Raw genomic sequence first — 25,573 nt, 5'->3', positions numbered from 1 at the left:
GTTTTGTGTTCTGGGTCGTTCGCTGTAGTTGGTTGGATCACAGATCTCACTGCAGGTCTCTTGTTACAGTGCTTTATTTTTAGGTGTTATTGGTGAATGTCATCAGTCTCAATGGACAAAGTGAAGTAAGCGTCTTCCTCATGGATGTTTGAAAAGGAAACCTTGACTCTTGTAAGATTAAGGAGCCACAGTTTCAAACCACAGTCTCAAACCACTACATCAAGTCTCCGTTTTCCATATCAGTAAATCCAGAGCTTTAAAATGTTTTTATTTGCCCCCAGCTTGCTGAAACATGGAGACGAGTGCTTTGAACCTGCATCCTGCCCCTGTCTGTGGAAAGGAAAGGAGTATTACCCCGGCGACAGAGTCTCCTCCCCCTGCCATCAGTGGTAAGTTCATGCATTTGTGGAGAGTCAGTCACACATAAAACCAGACCAAGCTTTTACAGAAAACCGTCATTAAAATTGAATGACGTGCGCTTTTCCTCCCTTCAGTGGGTCTTCATCCATTTTGTCACGGAGTACAAATTTGTATTACCCTCACCAATCATCCGCCAACAATATCTGTCAGAAATAAGACAAATCGCTAACTTTTCAAAGTCAGATTTTGCCTGAAAGCATCGAGTCCTGAGATTGTCAGAGCAGCGAAAGAGGCCACCTGATATCCATAATTCTCTGTTATCACCGCACAGAAAAAGGCCTGGAAAACAGAGCGGGCCCTTGTATGACTCTTTGATTCCCTCTGCTTCAGACTGTTCATGGCTGGTGAAAGGAAACACTCTCCCAGTGATCTCAGTCATTCTCCCATCCTCCCATTTCTTCTTCAAGCCATAGCCAGCGAGGAAGATGTAGATGACAGCCTAATAGCGCAATGAGCGGTGATTTAGCCTTTGACAATTCACCGGCCACTTTTCTGCCGGCTGTAAACCCGAGGCGCTCCACAAAAGGAGGCCATTAGAGATGGAAAACATGTCCTCGCACTAAGTGGGAACAAGTTGATGCTGAATCACTGAAGCTTTTGCCTTCTTTGTAGTGTTTGCCAGCACGGGACGTTCCAGTGTGTGTTTCATCCGTGTCCGTCCATGTGCATGGCTTACGGTGATCGCCACTACAGGACGTTTGACGGACTGCTGTTTGACTACGTTGGTGCATGCAAAGTCTATCTTGTGAAGGTACTGAAATTATTTATTCATAGTCAAAACTGTGGTTTTGCACATTTTAACCTTTTCATCTGTACACTTAGGGCTTTTTTTTGGTTATCTGTTTTTATTGAAAAATATATCTTTTTAAAAGAACAATAACAAACCTCGACTCGTTTGAACTAGTTTAACAAGAATTTTTAAAAATCCAATTTTCTCCTGTATTTATGTACATTATTATGGATTTTGCCTGATTTTAAATGGTCAAAATACTCTGACTTCCTGGAAAAGTGGGAAATTAATCTGGTTGGCTGCAGAAGTAAAAAGATAAAAAACATTGTTATAGTCCTTTACAATTAAAGGTTCCCTGTGAAGGTTTCTTGTAAATAAACAAAAGTTATGTTTGCGTCCAGTGTTACTCACTGACACGGACTGTCTGAATCCCTGTCTTGGCGTGTTACTGCCACCTGTGGATCAGTGAAATAATGTGACACCATTGGCAGCAAAGTTATCGCATAATCTGAGATAAACAAACTCTAATAATAAAACAACTCCTCAGCGCTACCAGAGGTCAAAAACTCCCCAGTGAACCTTTAAGTGCAGCAGCAGTGGACTTTCTATCACTTCTACTATCTATTATCACTGTAGGTGTAAATATGTTATATTATAGTTAGTGTCTGCAGCATTTCTCTGCTATTAAGACTTTGGTGTTTCTGTGACTGTGTTTCCTCTCCTCCACAGAGCAGCGCTGACGTGATGTTCAGTGTAGCAGCTGAGAACGTCGACTGTTTCGACAGCGGAGTCATCTGCAGGAAATCTCTGCTGATCAACATCGGCAGATCCTTCGTAGCATTCGACGATGACTCCGGGAAGCCCGTAAGAGTCACTTTCAATATATGTTCTGTGTTTTCTATGAATCATGAAATGGGCATGAATTCTAGGGTCATGTTTAATTTAAAACTCTGTCCCTTGCAGAATCCATCCAGTGTGATTGACAGGAAGCAGAGGATGTTCATCTGGCCAGCCGGATACTTCACAGTGGTTCATTTCCCAGAGGAAGACGTCACCGTCCTCTGGGACCGTAAGACCACCGTCCACATCCAGGTCGGACCTCGCTGGCAGGTAGGACGCCTTTTTCTTTTTTCCTGAGTGTGCGGGGTTGTGATTTTAGGAAACATTTAGTGCATTTAGCTGATGCTCCAATCAATTTACCATCAGCCCTGTTGCTTCCTGTCTCAACTCAAGCTCCTCTTACTCTGCTGTTCTTGAGCTTTCGGCCGTATCACCTGGTCGTCATCAGCAGGCGGAGTGTTATCACAGATAACTGTAGATGTTCCAACTTAACTTTCCGGGCACTTTTAGGACTTCTTCCATGCTGGTTTAAAAGCTGAGCTTGACAATTCATTCTTGAGCTTTTCAAACTGAGAAAACTTAATTTGCTGATGAAGACCGTGTGTTATGATTGAAAGCAGAACAAGCAAGTAAGTGGACCGTGAGTTGAGATTGTTTTGTCAAATATTTGAGTCATATGTTATCTGCTTTTATGGTGACTATCAGTGAAAACCGGAACATTTTAGTTACACAAACATTCATAAAACATTAAATCAAACATGATTTCTTCCTCGTTCACCAACTGGAGGAGAGCGCTCAGTGCTGCCACCGGTGGTCAGAGCCTGTATAGCAACAGCGCTGCAGAAGGAGCACAGACTGTGATCCACATCTATCCTGTTCATTCACACTCTCAGAGCAGAATAAGAAGAACAGACAGTGAGGTTCACTCTGTTTGGTAAACGCTGACCATATCAGAGGATATCAGATTCAGGATATGATGACACTAAGTGTTGTTTGGGATGTTGGTGATGTGTTTAGGGGAAGCTCAGTGGGCTGTGCGGGAACTTTGACATGAAGACGGTGAACGAGATGCGGACGCCCGACAACATTGACTCTCCAACTCCACAGGAGTTTGGAAACAGCTGGACGGCAGCAGAGGTGAGTGAAACCTTTTAAATCGTATTGTAGTGCATCTGCTCGTTTCGACACTTCACTGAGGAATGATGACAGGAAGTGGTGACTAATGATGAGAGACGCGTTTATTTAATCTTCATCAGCTCGTCACTGTGTTTGTCAAGTCTCTTAAAAAATGTACTCAACCAACAAATGACACTAGCCAAGACTTTTCAGACTTCACTACTTAACCGCTGATAAAAAGTTGTAATTGATCACCACTGTGTATGTTTGTGTGTGTGTTCAGTGTGTGAACAGTCCAGATATCAGACACCCCTGCAGCCTCAGTCCGCTCAGAGAGCCTTTTGCAAAGCGTCAGTGTGCCGTCCTGCTCAGTGAGGTCTTCCAGGCCTGCCATCCAGTGGTGAGTGACAACACAACAACAGGCCTCTGTCCTGTAGTTTGGACTCTCTGGAGTGCTGCTTCTTCTCTCGTAAAGTACTGAAAACTCACATGTCATACAGTTAATAAGTTACTCTCAACCTAATATCACCCAGATGTGTGTCAGTGTTTGTAACTGTGAAACTACTCTTGATAAATTGCTGAAAAGTGTTTGTTTTTCTTCTTGTTCAGGTGGATGTTACCTGGTTCTACATGAACTGTCTGGCAGACACGTGTGCCTGCAGTCGTGGAGGCGACTGCGAGTGCTTCTGCACCAGCGTGGCGGCATACGCCCAGCGCTGCTGCCACCAGGGCGTCCCTGTCGACTGGCGCTCCCCGTCTCTGTGCCGTAAGTCAAAACGCAGGGAGTGAAAAACCTGCATGATTGTTTTATCTCTGTTTCAATAGATCATATAAATCTGAAGCAGATACCCTACGACAATAATAGCCATTATTATAGTAATACTCATTAATAAAGCCATTAGTAGCAGCTTAAAAATACTTAATAAAATACTGTATGCTACCTAAACACTTAACATCTATTACTATTATTAATATTATCATTAACTGACTGTCTCTGTGCTTCTCTCTGCAGCGTATGATTGTGAATACTACAACAAAGGTATGAAAATCTCTACAGACCAAATACCTTAAACACACACACACACACACACACACACTCTACACTACAGTGTGATACAGAGATGTGGTGTCAATAATATTTTAGTTTTTCTTTCATGACAGCTATTCAGACTTGTTAATTGAGATTTAGAAATACGTCTGTGAGATACAATAATGCTACATAAATCAGGCTTGATCATCTCTGATCAATCATTCACAGTATCTATTAGTGTGTAATGTTACAGCAGCTGTGTTAGTGCTGATGGTGGATGCCGTTAGAATCCTGAAGAATCTGTTTCAGGATTGTGTCCAGCTGCAGTCGTGGCTGCTGGAAGAAGGACATTTAGACACTTACGCATTTAGTTTCACGATTACTGAGATTTAAAAATAACAAACTAGTTGTTTTTATGAGTTTTAGGTTCTTAATTGGACGTATTTTTGCGACCAGACAGCCACAGGTTGATGTTAAAACTCTGACAAAACAAAGCAGATTTGATGTGATGGATTAATCTACTAAAACAAGTTTCGGCTGTCTGCTGATTAATGTTCGTGATGCAGAAATGGCCTGGAACTGCTGGAAACATTAAAAACCAAAATGCAAAATGGGTAGCTGCAAAGTAAAATATACAGGATTTGTTACATATGAGCTAAAACTGCATGAATTGCATGACAAGAGTCTCTGCTGCTCTCACATGGCCTCCTGCCTGCAGTTCTGGGTAAAGGCCCCTTCAGGCTGATCACCTTCAGGGATCGGACGACACTGTTGGCAGCCAGCAGGTCCAGTGGCTCGGTGTTCCTGCAGCGGGGCATCCTCAGCGCCACCGCCGTCCCCGGAGTCCTCTCGCAGTTCATGATGACGCCGGGCCTCAGCAGAGCCCGACCACACGGTGAGTTAAATCTTTTCAGACTGCAGGTTGGACTTTATTTACAGAGCAGGATTCATTTTGCAGCACGCAGCAGTCTTCGTCTTCATTTTTGCTTTGGAAAAGATTGTTTATTTAGTTTTTTCAGCTGTCAGAAGTCTCACAACAATTTATCTCAGATCATGTAAAAAACAAAAAAAACCAAAGAAATTCTCCTTAAATGTTTTGCAAAGAATGAAAAGCAGAGCTTTTTTAGCTCTCTCCTTGACAGCATGAACACATCCTGAGGGAAACCCTGGAGCGGAGATTTATTGTATTGTAAGGATTTCATCAGCATTTCTTGACTTGACAACTTGACAACACTGAGGCCACTCTGCTCAGCATATTGTTTTAACCTTAAAATGTAAAATTCCACAGATGAGGAGTATTTTTTCTGCATATGCATCAGAAAGACAGAATATCTTCCAAAAAGGCTTTTGTAGTAGTGATTCACTCCATATACTCTATAGAAGGTCCTCATGGACAGAAATACGAGATGTAACAAATAATTGAGAATTCATATTAATTACAAGAGCAGTGTACGTGGACTTCCTGGAACAAGCCCTTGAAAATCACGGAGATACCCTTGAATTTCATGTCTATGTGAGTGTGGGAACCTTGTGGTTCTTTGAGAAGCTTTATAGTTTTATTTTACACTCATTTAGCGTCACTGTAGAAAAAAAAGAAGTGTCTGCTTTACTAATGCAGGATCCAGTAGACGCAGTATGGGTGCATGAAAGGGAACTTCTGTAGTGGAGTTTGGGAAAGTTCGATCGGTGTGTAGATACCACAGCGATATGTTTTCATGTCAGCAGAATCAGTAGGAAGCCTTTTAACCTCAATGACAGAACAATCCCAGCCTCCATGTGTCCATGCTGTAGGATTGGATGCCAGCGGATCTTCCTCAAGTAGTGATTATATATAACAGTAACTGGAATTTCTACATTATATCGTATCGGCTTGGTTTTGAAATGTCACCACTGAAGATTTCCGTAATAAAACACAGAGCTGACTTCTTACGTTCTGTGATTTTGAGAAAAGATATTTGACCGAGCGTTTCTCTGGTGAGGAAAGTCAACGTTGAAAAGTCTTTAAAGAGTCCTTGAGCTTGATTTCCTGGTGAGAGCAGGATTCCTGAGCAGCAGTGTGGTAGACCTCCAGCTCTTCACTGCATCATGCAGCAGATCGTCCCATTTCCTTTCTGTTTGCCGGCTGCTCTTCTTCTGTCCACACCGCCAGCTTTCAGCTAATCTGAGAACCGGAGAGTCTCAACTCTTTCTGCTCGAACTGGAAGTCGGCCAGTCTTCGTTCTCCTCTTCCTCTGTTTCCTCTTCATCTGACAGTGTTTGGGATGATTTGAGCGTCCCAGTGAAAACACTGATGGAGGAGATGGACTTCTATTGACTTCCAGTGGCAGAAGGGTTCAGAGATCAGATTGCCAAATGCTAATATGGCAACCTGAGCTCTGGGCTGGTCAGCAAGCCAAGACTGGAACAAGCTGGTCTCACTGTTAACTGCATGTGAGCCTCGATGCTGCTGCACTCTTGATCCTTTTCAAGAGGAATTCAGACACATTGTTCACCATTAAATATATATTAAAATGTTTGTTTGTTATGAGATGTGGACACACGGAAATGCATTCATGTTGCTTTTGCAACAGGATGTTTAATGAGTTGTTTCCATTGAAAACAGTCTGGTATGTTATGATAACATAAAATGATATGTGTCAGGACGTGGATGAGTGAAACAAAAATCCATTTCAGCAGCTTCTTCTTCAGCTGTTCCTTCTTCTTGCTGCTGGACAAGAAATGTCCAATTTAAGTATTCAGCAACAAAATGAATTCAGCCTGTGAGTTCTCAGCCAGTTTCAACCAATGAAGCGTTTCAGTGAAGATGCTGTGGGAGTTTTTACTGATTAGATTTGATTCAAGTCGTAATCTGTCGTAATCCAGCTCCCCTTGTTAAAGGTTGGCGACAGGAAACAAGGCGGGCGGGAAAAGTTCAGATAAACGGGCTGTGGCCTCAAACAGGTGAAAAGCTATTATAAAGCTGCACTGATCAATATTCTATATTGATAATGGAAGAAATGAATGTAATGAATGTGAAAGGAATCGCTCACAGTGACACACCCACCGAGAATGATCAGCTCTACGGAGCTTTTTAGCATCTTTCAGCTCATTGTTTTGCTTTTACGGCTCCAGCTTTACTGTTTGGGTTCAGTCAAACTGCTGAAGTTGATGGAGACCAAAACAGAGCTAAAAGGAGAGTGAATATAGGACCTACATTGGATGTATTTTTTGTCTGTGCGCTCCGCTGCTTCCTCTGGTTCCTTTTGTACTGATGAATCATTTTGTTTTCATCCACACAGACACATCACGGGTTTCCTTTGAGGCAGCCGACAGACCGAACTACTTCCTGTACGCCAGCCCCATTGGCCAAGTGAGGCTGGCCAAGTGGGAGGAGAGCGAGGCGTTCTGGGACGGAGCCACCTTCGTCCTCCACAGGAACACCTGGATCACCGGCTACGACTCGCTGGAGTCCCACGCGAAACCCGGCTTCTTCCTGCACGCCACGCTGGCCCGCCTCCACCTGCTCAAATACAGACACAGCGACAGCTTCCGCAAGGCCACGCTGTTCAGACTGACAGGTCGGCAGCACTTAAACGACCGACGTGCAGCGAACACATCATTCACACCTCTCACCAACAGTCAGGGTTACTGAGTCTGGTTAGGCTCAATAAGATTGTGTTGCCATGGTGACAGGGCTGTCAGTCACCTCTAAAAACCACATTTAACATTGAAACAGACGTAAGACAAAAATAATGGAATTCAATTCTAATACAATTGAAAACATTCAATAATTCCCAAAGTATTTTCGGACTTTGAGTGAGCTGGATAAACTGTTCCCTCTGTGAAGTCAAGTCGATATTATTTATATAGGCTAATATCACAAATTTGCCTTTACACCTTCTCTCCTTCTGACCCTCGAAAGGAAAGAAAAGAAACCTCGGGAGGAGCAGCAGAGGAGGGATCCCTCTCCCAGGACAGACAGGAAATAGACGCCATGTGTACAGAATAGGCCAACATAGTAAAAATACAGTACGGTCAATCACAATGACAAAGAGCTGGGTTGTATTCTGGGCTCATATTTTTAAGCCTCACCATCGACCATCAGTGAGGATTCAGGAAGCTTTGCTCAAGGTTCAGTTGGCCATCGGCGCTTCTCTCTGGGGTCAAAGGTCAAGACTAGCGACTCCTCTGCCTGCATACTCCGCTCAGAGGGCAGCCAGGCTAATCTCTGATGCTAAAAATAAACACAGCAGCATTTGTTTTAGTTAATGGAAAAGGCGTAGGAGCCAACAGGAGGTTGGATTTCCTGCTGACAGCAGTGAATGCTGCACACATTCAGAGCAAGAGATGAAGTCCAGACTTCAGACAGACACTAACGGCTTTCTAAGTTCATCACTTTACTGGTGTGTGAAAACATTTGCGGATTCTTTTTAGTTAGTCTAGATTAGTAACCTGAGATACTTCTCCTATTTTGAGGCGCTATCAGAATGATTTTTGCTTCATATCAATACTGTATTAGCAGTTTAATTGAGAGAATAAGGTATATTTTAACACTTTAAACCCTGTAACCACAGATGGATCCATTATACTCATCACACACTTATTGTGGCAAAGCATTGTTTAAAACCACAGGACTTTATTTTAACTTTCAATCAAGTTCACAAAGTGACATCAAGAATATTTCCATTGGATTCAATTAAAAACATCATGAGTGTCAATATTTTAATCAAAGTAATCATGATACAACTTTAATGAAGCAGATGTGGTATCATAATGTCAAAGCAGTAGCACAGAGCTGGACTTGTTCCTCAAAGAGTTTTATACGTTAACTGTTCAAGAAGGCCACATTTTGAGACCTAACGGCCTTTTGACCTTGAAGTAAAAGAGTAAAGTGTTGTGTGTTTTTCATCAGGCCCCAGTCCAGACGCCCCGCCTGGTCCTCGGTGTCAGTGGAGGTACGATTCCTGCGTCGTCCCCTGCTTCAAGACCTGCAGCGACCCGTCAGCTGAAGCCTGCGTCAACATCCCACAGTGAGACCTTTGACCTTTCCAATAACTCAACACAACTTAGATCTTCAAATATGTTTTTTATTTATTTAGAGTGAGCCATGCTAAGTGATAAGACGTAGTTATAGGGCGATGGCCACAGAAACAGATGAAGAGAGTACATCTGTATACTGTATAGGAAAAGTACACAAATATTTAAACTCCTCTCTCACACTTTTTAAACTTTCCTCTCATCTAAAATGAAATCTGTGCAGGAAAAGTGACGTTTTTACTCACCAAAATATTCCATGCACCATATTTATAGTAGACCTGCGTTTAAATCCTTGGTTTCCAAAAACCTGACCTTTATCATACAGTGGACAGGTTTTTCATGGCTGTGTGTTGTTCTGTGTACAGAGTGGAGGGCTGCCTTCCTGTCTGCCCCCCACACATGGTCCTGGATGAGGTCACCCGTCGGTGTGTCTATGTTGAAGACTGTGAGTGTCCCCTGATTCAGATGTTAAACCGACTTCTTAGTGGAACAGTGGGTGTTGGAGCAGGGGAGGGACTACTGAAAGAAAAAAATCTGTGATAGTGTTATTAGTTAAAGTCTTTACTTACACCTTTTTACATTATTTCAAACCCAAAGTATGTCTAACCCACCATGAAAGAAGACGCTCCTCTCAGTCCGTCTCATAAAGTGTCTCTGTGCCGAGCTCAGCGCTTCTCTAACACACTTGTTATTTGGGTTCAGGCATTAAGGTCCCAGTTGCTGTGCAGCCTGTAACGACGTCCACCGTTCAGCTAACCTCTGCAGCTGTCACTTCTGCAACCACCACAAGCACCGCTGGCTCCACCACCCCCGTCAAGACCACTATCATCACCACCACCACCACCACCACCACCGTGTCCTCCACCCCTCCACACACTCGTCCTACCACTAAAATCACCACCACTCCTCCTGCCGTGAGCACACAGACAACCTTGTCTAAGGCACCACCCGCCCCTTACGAGCCGACCCGTCCAGTCACCGCCTCTCCTTCTGCAGCTCCTGAACTTTCCCGAACAGCAGGACCCCCGTCTCCCCCAACAGCGCCCTCTGCTGTCAGGCCAGATGTGGTGGAGCCGCTGTCTACTGTCAGAGTGACTGAAGCCTCGGCCACCTCTGTGACAGGTACAACAGCATGGACGACCAGAGACGTGAGCTCTACTGTCAGCCCCTTCGGCCCCAGCACGTCCAAGACGAGTCGCGCCCCCTTCGCCATCACGGCTCTGTTCTGGCTCACTTCCTCCATCAAGTCCACAGACTTCCTGCAGCCGCTCTTCACCACCACTGCCGCGACCATGCAGCCATCTACCACTACAGCACCGACCACAAGCTCTGTCGAAGGGCCAACCACCACCAGTACCCCTCCTCCTGTTGTCCCAACCAAAGAGACCACAGAGGCTACAACACATTCAGCAGCAGTTACTCCCATTGTGACCACTTCTAGTCCAAGTCCTGCTCCAGTCTCAGAGACATCTATAGAAACAGACCGGACTACTGTACCCAGTACAGCTACCACTGCATACACAGACACCAGCACAAAGCCTGTAACAGTTGAGCGACTTCCCCCAACAGCAACTACATCCGTCCCTCCTGGTTTACCGAGCACGGCCTCCACAACCTCTTCACCTCTCCCGACCTCACCTCCTGTCCAAACCGGAACTCTGTCTTTGCCCACAGTCACTTCAACCAAAACCACAGAGTCAGTCACACCAGTTGCACCCTTCACCACCAGTAAAACAACACCGTACACAAGTCCAGTGACAACATCACCACCTGTTACCACAAAGACGATCCTGCACACCACTCCTACTGAACTCACGACTTCTACAACAACTGCTCCTGAGTTACCAACGTCAACTCCAATCCATGTTGCACCGACTACAACTGCACCACCTGCTCCTACCTCAGCTACCACCGACTGGAGAACAACAACAAAGAAAGTGACCATACTTGAATCTACTGTGTCTGAAATACCTGTAGCTACCGCAACAACAGCTGCACCTCCACCTCTGAAGATTACAGACACCACAACGTCTCCCGTGTCCACCTCCACCTCCTATTCTGAGAGAACCTCCTGGTCTGCAGCCGTCCCAACGACAGAGAAAACCACTCAGACCACAACTTCAACACCTCCAGAGGTTCCAGAGTCCACAGGTCCTCATGTAACTACAAAACTAACTGTACCGCCAGTATCTCTTACAGAAACCACTACTGTACCACTGTTACCAACAACAGAGAGCTCCACCCATCCTACATCTACCGTGCAGACCTCCACGCCATGGCGCCCCCCCCATCGGGTGACCTCCTCCACCCTGGTCTACAACCTCACAGTGAGGACTACACCAGAGGTCACTTCTGAAACTGACATCCCTGTAGTCACTTCCACCAGAACCACTGAAGTGCCTCGCCTTCCTGTAACACCAAAGCCGGTTGTCACCTCTTTGACATCAGCTGCTGCCATAGCCACCACCGCCAAAACCACAACGTCTCCTGAAATCTCAACTGCGGAAATTGCATCCACCACAACCAGGAAACTGGTTACACCCCCGCCTCCACCTGCGCCCGGTATTCCTGAGACACCTCTCACCACGGCCTCCACAAGAGCTCCACCGGGTGTTGTTACCACCACTCTCAGACCCGTCGTTGTACAGCCGATTACAGAGACGACGCATCCAGTAACTGGCAGAGTGGTGGTGTCAACGAGAGCTACAACCACGCCGCCTCCGTCTTCGTCTCAGCTGCACACAACTACTTCCACCGCAGCTCCAAGGCCAACGACTGTCCTGGACAAAGTCACCACCCGGCTGGTGTCCACTACAAGAGCTACACCTGCTACAACGACTACCACCATCGAACGGACGACCACCAGCAGAACGACACCCAGGGTTCCTGTGACAACAAGAGTTACCCCGAGAATCACGTTGACTGAGAGGTCCACTGTCAGGCCGGTCACTGCGAGGGTTACCATAGCAACAAGGCCCCCGGAAGTAACCACCAGATCAACCACTCCTGGCACACCGACTGTCACCCCAAGCCTTGGCACAACAACCATGTCAGGAGTGCCATCTACAACCATTGTAACATCTGCCGAGTCGGTCACTACGGCGAGCACGACCCGACGTGCCGACACAACCACAGCAGCTCCCAGTCTGACCACCATAACCGCTCCAGTGCCTGTACCTACGCTAGCAACAGTCACGGTATCTACAGCTATCCCCATGGCAACCACCAGAGAGTCAACCACGTCTGAGAAAACTCAGACAACCAAAGAGACTGACGTGCCACCATCGACATCTCAACCGGAGACAACTCCACCTGATAAACTGATCTCCACCCAGACGCCCGGTGTTCTCACTCCCCCTACAACTTCAGTCCCAGCAGCCACCTCGGTCCAAACTACTGAACCAGACGCAGTCGATCGTACCAGTCCAGGTGTGACGATGCCTCCTGCACCGACGTCGCCTTACATTCCTTTGGAAACGACCACACACACCACAGAGGCCACAACATCCATGGCTGTGTCACCAACAAGGATGTGTACTGTAGGTTCAGTTATTATACATCTTCATTTCTCTCGTAGAGCTTGTCCTTCTAGCAATATGTTCGTATTATATAATGATTTTATGTCCAGTTTCAGTGGTGGTGGCAAGGAAAAAAAAATTGTTTTAGACACATCTGTTGACATTAAACAGAAGTACATTTTATTTGTGATAAAATATTCTAAACCCAAGGTTCACTTACTGGCTTTTTCTGGAGCTTCCGACCATATCCATGACCCTCTTCACCAAACTGACGCTTCTGTCACACATTAAGAAGTGGTCGTACATGGGGAGGGCACCATATGTGACCGCTTCATATCATTCAAAATTTGGCACTTAGGTCATGTGATGACACCTGAAGAAGTGAGCCATGGTATACAGTCAGAGACTCCAGAAAAAGGAGGTGCTCGACGTGGAGTTTAGGTCAGTTTTGAATTGAATCAGTCTTTACGAGACTTTATGAGTTTTCTTTCCTGCTTATAAATATCTTTATTTTTCGTTGTGTGACCTCCGGGTTTTCAGCCTCCGTATGCAGAGATCGTCGATGAGTGCACAAAGTACATCTGCGTCAACAACCAACTCGTCCTGTTCAACAAGTCCCAGAGCTGCCCCTTCGCCGCCGACCCTCCAAACTGCGGCTTGCTTGGCTTTGCCATACTGGTCAATGGAGACAAGTGTTGCCCTCAGTGGGACTGTCCATGTGAGGAAAACAGACACATACAAAATGACACTATGCTGCATTTCTGAATTCATAACTTCCAGTTTCAGACTCTGCCCATAGCTCCACCTTTGTACATGTAAATGATGATGACCAGCTGTTGTTTTTACATTTTTCCAGACCTGTGATGTTTCCCTCAGACGTTTGGCTGCCGCAGGTCCTCTTTTCATTGCCGTCTCTCCCGTGTTTTCCAGGTCGCTGTTCGATGTTTCCGGATCTGAATGTGATCACATTTGATGGGAACAGCGTTGCCATCTACAAGGCTGCCTCATACATAGTGACCCAACTGCCCAATGAGACCGTCAGCGTCCTGGTTCAGGAGTGTCCTGCTGACTCCGAGTCACCAGTGAGTCGATATCACACTAAGAGCGATTTGAAGGTAAATCACTGATTTGATTTGTCACTGATTTTGACCTGATTTTCTTCTTCTTTCCAAAGCTCCTCTGGAATTTTACCAATTTGTGTCTGGTGGCGCTCAACATCACCCACAAATCCAACCACATCATCATCAACAGGCTGCAGAGGAGAGTAAGAGGCGCTCTCTTCTAATCCTGACATTTACTTTGTATATTAACTGTCACATCAGCAGATTAAAGCTAAAAAATATATTTGTAACTTATAAACCCCCCCCCCCCCTTCAGCTCTACGTCAACTCGCGGTACGCCAAGCCCCGATTCAAAAAGTTTGGCTTTGAGATCTACGACACGGGCAACATGTACCTGATCCGCAGCCCGGCTGGTCTCAAGCTGCAGTGGTACCACAGCACCGGCATGATGGTGATCGACACCGACAGCTCCAGGAACAAGCTTCCCACCATGGGCCTCTGTGGTAAGAGTCTTACTCCTGCAGTAGTTACTCCATGCCTTTTCCCCATGGTACTGTGTGATGTTACTGTCAGTTATTTGTACATTTTGTAAGTTATATAAAAGACAAAAGTTCAGTGAGAACTGCATGTCGGACACCAGGGCCAACGAAAGCCGTGTTGATAGGCGTGCACCATGTGACCAGGTGATACTGGCAGCTTGGCACATCCTCAAAATGTGGTGACCTTTACCTTGTGGGCTCAAGAACTGTTTTTCAGCAGCAAGATCCTTTTGTCACGTTCAGGGATACATATGTTATGACTGAAGTAAATTTAGTGTTTTTTTGTGAACCCCCCCCCCCCACACCCACCTCAGGTTTCTGTGATGGAGACCCAACAAATGACCTGACTTTGGCCAACGGCACCACAGTGGGCGTAAGCGACGATCCGGCCCTGTTCATTGACAGCTGGCAGGTTCCCAACACCACCAGCTACATCAGCCACATCCGCCGCCGCGATCACAACTGCTCCACAAGTGACTGCTCCACCTGCCTGGCCATGCTGCAGAACCACGCCTTCTCCCCCTGCCACGCCTTCGTACGTTAACTCATCTCTGAACTAACTTCCAGGTTCCTCTCCTCACACAGGAACCAGTAGATTAGAAGTCTCTTACCCTGGTTCTGAACTAAACCTCGGCTCTGTCTGAAACCCAGGAAGGCTGCTGTTACAGTTGTTTTTAACAACATGTAGTAATAATAATAAGATTCATTTGATTGTTTCTGTGTTTCCAGGTCCCGCCGAGCACATTCTGTGAAGTTTGGGTACGAGATGAAGAGTATGTCAACAACCAGTGTGTGGCGCTGGCTGCCTACGTGGCTTCCTGCCACAAATTCAACATCTGCATTGAGTGGAGGAGTCCAGATTACTGCCGTAAGACATCTGTCTGCCGTTAAAACATTCAAATGCTCACAGCTGCTCTTTGAGCAGGAGGGAAACACTTCTGTGTACGCAGCCTCTAAAGATAAGCAGAACAAAGCGAAAGTTGCTGCACCAGACTGTGACTTCACCACGGAGCAACCCCAACACTGCCGTCACAAGATCTGGTTAAATGACTGTTCTAACTTTATTAGGCTGGGAGTATCTCTCTCTAAACCAAGATGCAGTTAATGTATTTACACAGGCAACATTGTGGGTCTGCGACAAAAACAAAGCACTGCATTTAACTCAGAGTTATCTAAATGTTTGTACAGCCTCATTCACTATTCCCAAATTCTGGCTAAATGGAATTCAGCCATTGTTAACTGTGTTATTTACACCTTGTTCTTTAAAATGGTTGTAGTTGTAGATAGAGGCACTCATTAAGAGTCGTATCACTGAATATTAGAAATGCAAAATCACTCAGTCAAGGTAGAACCTGATAGAATTGAAGATGTTTAAGGTGTAAAGTGTAAAGTAAAGTAAAATGTTTGTCTCTTCTTGCAGCCTTCGTGTGTCCCGACACTCTGCGGTATCAGGCCTGTCTGCCCGCCTGCACGTCTCAGTCCTGCCCCAACCACGACTTTGACTCGGACCCGGACCAGTGTTCAGGGCTGACGGAGGGCTGCGTGTGCCCCGAGGGAACGCTCCTCCACCGGCCGTACTCCGCCCTCTGCATTTCACCCGAGAAGTGTGGTAAGACCCCCAGACCCCATACCTGTCTGTACAACAGAGCAGGAGGTCTCGAACTGGAGGCCACAACGTGAGAGTATGATGGCATGAGTTCTTAAATCTTTAAGATTAATGTCTTTCACTTCTTTACCACAGAAGTTCACAAGTACTTTGAGAAGCTGAAAGCTTGAATAGTACCACAAACTAGTGTTCAGAATCAGAAACGTACTTTTTAATTACCAGTGAAGTAGAGATGATGGCTGTGTGTGTGTGTGTGTGTGTGTGTCTGCAGCCTGCACTGACAGCTCCGGCGTTCCTCGTGCACACGGCGAGGTGTGGAAAGCCTCGAAGGACGCCTGCTGCATGTACCGCTGCGACAACGACACCATCCTTCCCGTGGAGTACAACTGCTCCAACGTGGCGACGCCGGTGTGCCGCCGAGCAGCGGAGGTGATCATCAGCCTGGCCGACGACAGCAGCTGCTGCCCGCAGAGAGTGTGCGGTGAGGCCACGAGGGTTCAGCCTCTCAATCGACAAGCCTTCCTGTTCAAACCTGAGGCGCATTACACGTCATTCTTTAATTATAAAGAAACTGATAACGTGATGACGTTATTTCTGCCTCTGCAGTGTGTAACCAGAGCCTGTGTGACCTGCTCCCTCCTGAGTGTAAATACGGGGAGAAGCTGGTGTCGTACTACAGACAGGACTCCTGCTGTCCGGACTACGTGTGTGGTGAGTTTCCTCTCTGATCGATTAAATCTCTGATCAATAGAGTGATGGCTTCCCTTTATTGTACGAGAGATGCTTTATCCAATCACATTTCCATCGCCATGTCAACTACTAGTGCAATACCTTAAATACACGGCCTCCGTAACTGTACTGAAAGAAAAAAAGGTAAAAAAACTGCTTTCCAGCTCCTCTAAATCTCACTAAATTACACATTATATCTCATTTGTTTTAAAACTTAAAATAAATGAAGTGTAGGAATGAAATGTTTTGTTTTTCTTGGCTGGGAGAAGAAACTTCCTGAAGTCTCCTGGAGGTCACTGCGTCTGGCCAAGAAAATGTTCAGCACATTCACCTGTAAAGCCACAACTTGTCGTTCTTACACGTCAGTTAATGTACGATGTGTAACGTGTTGCTGGTGCTCAGATTTTGTTTTACCTTTGGACACGTCCAGGCTAACTGTTTCCCTTTGTTTCCACTCTTTATGCTAAGCTAAGCTACATTTAGGGTACAAACATGTGTGGTATCAATCTTCTCATTAAATCACAGAAATAAGCATATTTCCCAAAATGTGGCGCTCTTCCTTTAATGTTCCCGTGTGTTACAGAATGTGATCCTGAACTCTGTCAGTCGGATGTTCCCGCCTGCCGAGAGGACCAGACCCTGATCGCCACCAGAGCCGACGGCAGCTGCTGTCTCGCCCACATCTGCAGTCAGTTCACGAAATGACCCAAATCAACGTTTAAATTAACTTCCGTGTCACGTTCAACCGTCAGTGAAAGATCAGCAGGTTAACTTAAAGTCACCAGTGTGATGAATGAAGTGTGTGTTTTCTGCAGTGTGTTCTTCCTGTCCGGAGACGCCTCCTGTCTGCTTGGACGGCGAGATGCTGACGGTGGACGGTAACACCACGGACCGCTGCTGCCCTGCCTACCAGTGTGGTCAGAGAACACACACACACACACACACACACACACGCTTTTTTATTTATTTATTTACTGTATTTTTATATTTACTGTCTGCATATTTGAACATTTGAAAAGATTTTAAAATAGACGCATAACATCATTTGATACAGATTAATTTGTTGATTAAAGAATTATGACCAAGATAAGGGGGACATTTTACAGTTATAAATATAAATATATAAACTATGTAGTGGAGACATTTGGCATTACTGCAATTTCTTGTAAATATGCCCATAACAGAATATCTGTCATAAGATCTCTGTTATGCTCTAATACATACAGCTATGAATACATGAATGACTGGTATGGTTTTGCTGTGTGTGTGTGTGTGTGTGTGTGTGTGCAGTGTGTGAGCCCTACAGGTGTCCTCAGCTAAGTTGTGCTGTTGGGATGTCGGTGGTGTCCGTGTCCAGTCCGGATCGCTGCTGTCCGAACCAAACATGCGGTACGACTCGCTCGTGAAAAACACAGACAACAGGAACGTTTGAAAGTTCAATCCGTAGAGATTAACATGAAAAGGGTTTAAATAGGTTTACTTTTGGCTTTTTGGAGCCTGAATTTACCCTGACTTGTCTCTTTTGGTTTATGATGACGCAGTTGTTTGGTGTTGTCAGTTTAATGTCATTTTAAAGATGATTCACACCTTTTGTTTTCAGAGTGTTCCTGTGAAAAGATCGCTTCCCCCAAATGTGGCCTGGTACGTCCTGATTTTATATATTCATTTATCTGTTTGGACATCTAATGATGTATGTTATGTGATGTATATGTATATATGTATTTAACATGTTTCATGTTTCGACATTAATAGAAGTGTGCCAGCTGAGAGATCTTTAGGTTTCTTAAATAAAACATTTCTAAAACCACTGAACACAGAAAATGCTCAGAAAACAAACAAAGCTTTAATCTTAGCTCCAGATTAAAGATTTCTTTTCCTCTGAAATGTGATTAAAACTCAGCGTGTTTTCTATGTATTTTCTGTGTATACACTATGTGACCCTGGTTCGGTTCTCTTTGTGTTCTGCAGGGAGAAGCCGCCCAGCTGGACCGGGTCTTCCTGTCCGACCCACAGAACCAGTGTGCCTGCAAAAGATACAAGTGTGGTGAGTGCTGCTGGGGAGGATCTGGATCACATTCAAGATGGAGAAACTCAAACAAGCCACTTGGACATGCTGCAACAGCTACTGCACATTTTATACGCAACAATCAAACAATTCATTTTTCCCAAAACATGGAAATTGATGCCCAGTTAAACTAATAAAGACATAAATAACAATAGAACAAACACAGGTGCACATCATAGGAAATGATAGGAAAGGAAAATAACAAAAGACACTGAAAACAAAACGTGAAACTCTTTAATTAAACTGCATAACTTGTGACTTTGTACACTGTGACCTCCGACCTCTGTGTGTGTGTGTGTGTGTGTGTGTGTGTTCAGTGCGCGAGGCGGTGTGTGTGTTCGGCGAGCGCGGCGTGTTGCGGCCGGGTCAAACTCTGGTGGAGCACGACGACGACGGCTTGTGTCACAGCAGGCAGTGCAGCCGCAGCCTCGACCCGGCGAGCGGCTTCCACCTGCTCCGCACCAGCAGCATCAACTGCTCCGCCCACTGCCAACCAGTAAGAGCACGACACGCACACACCAGTACACCCAGACAGGGACCACAAAGTCTACTGAACTCTTCTCTTTTTCCTGCATTTTCTCCTCTTCTTGATCTTAAACTGATTCCTCCTCTTACTCTTTTCCTGCTCCTGTCTTCTCTTTTTCCATAAAAATATCTGATATGGAAAAGAACCACAGACGTCAAACCTCCCAGGTACACAGGTACAAAGTCTCACCCACTATACCGACAATAAACATGTTACCATTCAACCACAGGATTATCTCGAGTGGAGCGGAAACTATTTGACATTTTCTCAATTAGTTGATGAAAAGACTGAAAAGATGTGATAATAAAGTGAATATCTTTGAGTTCTGGATTGTCTAATTTGAGTAAACGTATACATCTTCTCTTCTTTTCTTGCTGAAAATAATTTGTCTTTTTCTAATTTTAGACTTTTCGTTGTTTCACTGAACGAATGTTGAACGTTTGTGTGTTTCAGAATCAGATCTACGTCCCTCCGAAGGACCAGTCGACGTGCTGCGGCGTTTGCAAGAACATTTCCTGCCTCTACGAACACGAGAACGGGACCACGGTTCTCTATAAGGTAGGAAGTCGACTAATTATACATTCATTAAGTATTCGCAGATCTCCTGAATATTTTCCATTACATGTTTTAAACGTCTCATATAACCCGTAGCTGCTGTACCAAAGTGAGTCTGGTACAAACAACATTTTGAAGTCAGTCAAGAAATTATTTTGACAAAAAAACAGACACAGAAATTATAACTCCAGGTCCACTTACTGTATTAACTTATTCAGGAACTTTCAGTCGCATCTTCTTCAGTCATCAGCGGACAGTTTGTTCAGTTATTATCACGTGATCTATAGTGAAGTATGGAGCTTCAGCCACGTGATAACAAACTCCATCTGTTGATGAAGACCCTGAGATATGGTTGTAAGGCCCAGAACAAAACTAGTAAAAACTAGTAATAAGTCCATTGTAAATTGGATTTTATTTATAATATTATTATAAAGAATAATATGGCAAAGATGTCACAACAATGTGACATTAGTGGTTATATATAAATATATCATGTAACATATTGATTCATTTGTTATATTTTCTCAATTAAATTTAGTCTTTGTCATTAATTATCATTAGATGAAAGGTAATACACGATAGAAACAATAGTCAACTACAGTCTGACTGTAGTTTACACACATTTGTCATATTGTTCCAATCTAATATCCATCAGTGTCAACCATAACACTAATTGATTATTTAACCTTTTAACCTTTTAAACGTTTTAATCTTTACGGCAGTTAGTATTAACGTTGATCTTGGCTCAACAAGTCTTAGACGTGGTTTTAGTCGTCGTTGGTGTAACTCAGCCAGAGTCAGATTAGCCATCAGAGCTACGACGCAGCTCCTGCAGCTCCTGCAGCTCCTGCAGGTGATGTTGTCGATGTGTCGGTGTGTTTTCAGCCGGGGAAGTCCTGGGTGTCAAACTGCATGAAGTTCGACTGCGCAGACACTCTGTCCGGACCCACGCTCATCTCCTACTCCTTCAGCTGCCCACCCTTCAACGAAACAGAGTGTATGAAGGTCAGCATGCAGCAACACACACACACACACACACACACCAAGACACACATCTTATTGAATTTATGGTATTGCTTAATTAAGAGATCTCCATACTTCTCCACCGCAGCCAAACTCTGATGCAAAGACAGAGGGTTTCACACAAAAGGCGATTTATTCTTTATTTCTGTCTTAACATTTTGACTCTCATCTGCACTCAGATCGGTGGAACTGTCGTAAGTTACATGGACGGATGCTGCAAGACATGTGAGTATCTGATCTGAGCGTAGCAGCAGTTCTGTAGTTAGTGTAGAGCTGTAGGCTGCAGCTGACACTGAAGAGCGCCTTCACCTGCCGCTCAACATGTTTCCAACATGTTTGCCCTTCAGTTTGTCCGTTTCAGTCCAAAGTCATTGTCTGAACTGGCTCATGTCTGGATCCCAGCCGTTGTTGTCCATTACATTTGTCTGCTGTTTATTCAGATTAGAGAGATCTGTCAGCGTGCTTTTCAGTGAATTCAGTCATGTCTGTAAAAATGGCAACAGATACCTCTTTCGCTGTCACTGAAAAGCATCTGATCACATGCAAGTGGGTTTGTGGTTTATGTGCTGCAGCTTACCCTCATGTACCAATCCCACCAGGTACTGGATCCCCTCTGTTCCCTTTCCCCGTTAGCCCCTTGACTCCCACAGTTAACACAAACTGTGAACGAGGTACCAAAACAACAAGGCTTGTCAGTGCCATTGTTGATATTCAACAATGTACTCCCTCCAAAAAAACACAATGTTAAAACACACAGGAAGTCTGCAACCGACCCCCCTCTGCAGAACAGTCCTCTCAACTGCTGTCTCATTTCAGGTCTCAGTGAAATTACATGCAACAAAGTCAAAACATGCTACTGAAATCAAATATATATATATATATATTTATAACAATTGTGGTGCAGATGTTGCATTCACCTCGCCTCATGAAGCTGTTCCATTCTGTGTTGCTTGTGATGTAATCAACGGTGTTTTTACACCTTAAAAAAGGAGGCGGGGACACTATCCTTTATGTAGGCCAAAAATGATGTCACACTTGAGAGGACAGTAATGAGTGTTTACCCCCGTCCCTCCCTGTGGATCACGTACATGTACACGACAGCTAAACTCTTTCCCCATTTAGCACTGTCTGGGCAGTGCATTGTTGATTGCCAACAATGTACTGTTGGTAGTGGCCCAGTAGTCGGGCTTAGACGTCTGCATGTGTCAGTAGATTCTGATGTGGGTTGGTGTCGGGGGTCTTTTCACCGAACATGTAGCTGCTGTAGAAGATCTGCATGCTGCAGCACCACCAGGGGGCGCTGTGAGGAAAACTGAAGCTGCTGTTTGAGGCAATTTACCCTCGAAGAATCGTCCGCATATTTCATTTAAAATACTCCGAGTTATTCTGAGCGTCCAGAGTTCTCGATATAAAAGATGTAAAATAACTTCCTGTACAGAGAACGGTAGGTGACTCAAGGTCTGGGTGTAAACTACTCGTTGAATCATCAGTACAAAAATGTGTTAGAAAATATCTGCTTCAAATGTACAAGCCTGGAGAATCCAATTATCAAGCTAACAATCTGTTTTTCATACGCCTGATGGTGGACTGAAGCTGAAGATTACACTTTCACATTAGATGAATTCTGCAGCTACGATGCTGTGGTTTGCTCTCAACAAAGTGCTTTGAATTTGCTGCAGCTCCGGGGCCTGTTCGACCAAATTTGCAAAATTGACAAGATAATTTTCTCTCACTTATTTTGATACATTTCACCAGTCAAAACAAACAGCATGCATGCAGCCCATATGTTAGCCACGCAAGAGCTAATAGGACTTGAAAATGTATCTGCAACTTGTGAGCGAATCATCTTCTTTAGAACAGGCCCTTGATTCGTGCCTGTGGTTGCCATCTTCGCCATAGCAACAGCCTCTGATTCTGATGGGTACCGCTTTATTTAGAGCCAATCGTCATACCTAGACCAGACCATGCCAAAGGTTTAAGCTGTAACTAACCGATGGCCGATCTTTTTCAAATGTTTATGTTGATTTTTCTCCCGCTTTGCTATATTCTCACCTTCTATTGAAGCCACAGTGAGGAACAATGAGTAAAATTGTACCTGTGGTTGTGGAAGAACTGAAAAAGACAGCAGGTTTCTATGTTATTAACAATAATTGAAAGTTATGCCAACGTTGGCTAAATCATTTTAGTTTAATCATCAAGTACAAATTGTATTTAGCACGACATCTAAAAGGCTGATATGTGACCTTCATGTGGAAAGAGAGTAAATGCCACACAGCAGCTTTAAGTTTCTGCTCAGTTTTTTTGTTTAACTCATTCTTTTATGCCGAATTGCATAAAAGTTCGACGGAGCATGTTTGTTTCATTCATTTATTTACCTGTTTTCTTTTAAATTGTTTGAAGACATTTTGTGTACACGATGAATGCATGAAGGATCTCATCATCCTTGTGTGTATTTTTGTTTTGACTCATTTGGAAGAAGCTTCCTTTGTCCTTGCTGACTGGCTGGAAGCTTCCTTTTTTGTTGCTTTCTAACTATAAAGCTTTTACATATCATTTCTGGGCTGTATTTCTTCCCTTCCTTCATCTAACTCCATCCACTAAAACAGCTTGAGCATGATCTGCAGCCTCTGTGCTTCCCAGGACTCCTCCTTCTCCGACATCCTCCTCTGCTTCCTGCTGCTGCGTCTCTTCGTGCAGCAGGTCAGACGTTTTGTTCGGGATGTCCCTTGTTAACTTCGTTCCAACTGATTTGGTTTCTTGTCGCATGAACAGGCAAAGAAGACGGGAAGTCGTGTCAGAAGGTGACGGTGAGGATGACAATCAGGAAGAACGACTGTCGCAGCAACAGGCCGGTGTGTTTTGTGTCTGATGTGATGTTGCTGTTTGTTTTAATGAATTCTGAGCTGAACAGGATGAAGAAATCTGATGCTGTGGTTCAACACGAGTGTGATTGGGTTCCTTGAAACCATGATTTTTACATATTTTCTTCTTCTGTTATCATAACATTTCATTCTGTCAAGAGGGTGCATTCAAGGCTGCAAGGAGTACAATTAAAGTACTAAAGTAGCCGCGATTATAAAATATAATAAAATTGCTGCTTTTCTGGAGAGTTGACGCACATTGATGCAGGGAAATAACAGATGACATGCATCAACTGCGATGAAAGGCATTGAAATGCTGCTGATGTGTGGTCTTCACAAGCCATATGTTGTCCCTGATTTTCACCTCATTCACTATCATTGAGTCACGCTGCAAGTCAGAGATGAAGAAAGTTACTGAGGGAGAGTAGTATATCATCTGCATACACACTTAACTTAAAATGATACCCATGAAAATACATTTTCACTATCTCCCTTTGCACCAACAGGACAAGCTAAACTGTCCATTCTTGTAGGATAAAGAGAACAGAGTTTTAAACTTAACTATGTATAAGTATGTAGTGGAACAGCAGACATTCAACATTTGCTTGATGATGTTGGCTCTTTTATTTTGAATTTCCTCGACTTCAATCGAGTTTGCTGGTTCTTTTTGCAGCCCTGCTTCCCTCTGTACTGATTCTCTCGTGTCCTGCAGGTGAACATTGTGTCATGTGACGGGAAGTGTCCGTCAGCGAGCATCTACAACTACAACATCAACACGTACGCTCGCTTCTGCAAGTGCTGCAGGGAGACGGGGCTGCAGCGGCGCTCTGTGCAGCTCTACTGCAGCGGCAACGCAACCTGGGTCAGCTACACCATCCAGGAGCCCACCGACTGCTCCTGCCAGTGGTCCTAAACACACACACACACACACACACACACACACAGATCTACATCCTGTAAAACCACAGACACAGAAGAAGAAACCTCAGTCATGTTGCTTTAGGATGGTGGGAGAGTGGAGTACTGAGCTGTGATTGGCAGGACTGCATGTCCTGGTGCCTCTGCTGGCAGGGAGGTGGTACTGAACAGCAGCCGAGCAGGTTGTAGTACCTGCATTTTGATTTTTGATTAGATGTTTTTATTATTACTTTAAAGCAAACAGTAATAGTATTAAACGTTGTTCAGTGTATCATTTTAACATCAGTTGATCATTTTGCTGATTATGTACATTGAAAGTTTGTGTTTGCTCTAATAATTCCCTTAATAATTCCTCCTGTTCATACAGGGCATTAAAAACATCCCTTCTAACGTGCATTCACTGTAAGTGATGGGGGATTAAATCCACAGTCCTCCTCCTGTACAAAAATGTATTCTTATATAATCTTTTTAGTACTAAATTCCCTCTTTCAGCTTCCTGAACAGTAACAAAAAGGAATTTCAGACTAAAAACATTCACTATGGAAGAGTAACTGGAAGTAACTTCATATTAACTTCACATGAACTGTGTGCATTTTTGTCCAAGACAGACTTGAAAAATTGTGAAAGTATCCTTCAACATAGATTTAAAGTAATTAAATGTGGGCACGGTGGAGCAGACTGGTGGCCTCTAATTCACACCAATGGTAATAATACAGTAATACTCAACTATTTATATTTCTCAACAGAAAGTTAATTAAGGAGATAGCCGATCTTAATTGAAAATTGCCCTCATCCTGTTTTGTGTCATAATCCAGCAGATTTCTTGCCTATGATGTGAAAAACAAATCAGAAGCAGTCTCATGTCTCTAAATCCAGTTCTGATAACAACTAATTGAAATCAAAACGTTCTGCTTTACTGCGCTGCTGCTCTGCCACCTCCCTGCCAGCCTGAAAAGGTTCAGCAAAGGAAAAAGCAAGTTGATCTTTAGTTTTTTGGTGGGAACTCGTTTCTCTGCTCGT

At 44.4% G+C, this 25,573-nt stretch overlaps 1 protein-coding gene across 1 annotated transcript in view; it reads left to right on the top strand.

The window, feature by feature from the left end:
* The window catches only part of otog (otogelin), a 53,162-nt gene extending 28,614 nt beyond the window's left edge, over positions 1-24,548 (top strand). The window contains exons 25-58 of the mRNA XM_070901857.1: positions 282-389; positions 1,033-1,171; positions 1,880-2,014; positions 2,114-2,260; positions 3,008-3,127; positions 3,390-3,506; positions 3,716-3,872; positions 4,119-4,145; positions 4,855-5,031; positions 7,415-7,693; positions 9,028-9,145; positions 9,518-9,597; positions 9,855-12,691; positions 13,211-13,388; positions 13,601-13,752; positions 13,845-13,934; positions 14,048-14,234; positions 14,585-14,805; positions 15,000-15,138; positions 15,691-15,879; positions 16,148-16,357; positions 16,483-16,587; positions 17,189-17,293; positions 17,421-17,522; positions 17,896-17,994; positions 18,206-18,246; positions 18,574-18,649; positions 18,988-19,166; positions 19,650-19,754; positions 20,637-20,756; positions 20,954-20,999; positions 21,374-21,445; positions 23,547-23,626; positions 24,348-24,548. Of these exons, the coding sequence (XP_070757958.1) occupies positions 282-389; positions 1,033-1,171; positions 1,880-2,014; positions 2,114-2,260; positions 3,008-3,127; positions 3,390-3,506; positions 3,716-3,872; positions 4,119-4,145; positions 4,855-5,031; positions 7,415-7,693; positions 9,028-9,145; positions 9,518-9,597; positions 9,855-12,691; positions 13,211-13,388; positions 13,601-13,752; positions 13,845-13,934; positions 14,048-14,234; positions 14,585-14,805; positions 15,000-15,138; positions 15,691-15,879; positions 16,148-16,357; positions 16,483-16,587; positions 17,189-17,293; positions 17,421-17,522; positions 17,896-17,994; positions 18,206-18,246; positions 18,574-18,649; positions 18,988-19,166; positions 19,650-19,754; positions 20,637-20,756; positions 20,954-20,999; positions 21,374-21,445; positions 23,547-23,626; positions 24,348-24,548 (7,138 nt within the window). The remainder of the gene's footprint in view (positions 1-281; positions 390-1,032; positions 1,172-1,879; positions 2,015-2,113; positions 2,261-3,007; positions 3,128-3,389; positions 3,507-3,715; positions 3,873-4,118; positions 4,146-4,854; positions 5,032-7,414; positions 7,694-9,027; positions 9,146-9,517; positions 9,598-9,854; positions 12,692-13,210; positions 13,389-13,600; positions 13,753-13,844; positions 13,935-14,047; positions 14,235-14,584; positions 14,806-14,999; positions 15,139-15,690; positions 15,880-16,147; positions 16,358-16,482; positions 16,588-17,188; positions 17,294-17,420; positions 17,523-17,895; positions 17,995-18,205; positions 18,247-18,573; positions 18,650-18,987; positions 19,167-19,649; positions 19,755-20,636; positions 20,757-20,953; positions 21,000-21,373; positions 21,446-23,546; positions 23,627-24,347) is intronic.
* The last annotated feature ends 1,025 nt before the right edge of the window (positions 24,549-25,573 follow it).

The sequence above is a fragment of the Enoplosus armatus genome, chromosome 1 (assembly GCF_043641665.1).
Source record: "Enoplosus armatus isolate fEnoArm2 chromosome 1, fEnoArm2.hap1, whole genome shotgun sequence".
Taxonomy (NCBI): domain Eukaryota; kingdom Metazoa; phylum Chordata; class Actinopteri; order Centrarchiformes; family Enoplosidae; genus Enoplosus; species Enoplosus armatus.
The sequence above is the reverse complement of the archived record's forward strand: the minus strand, read 5'-3'. Positions and strand labels throughout refer to the sequence as shown.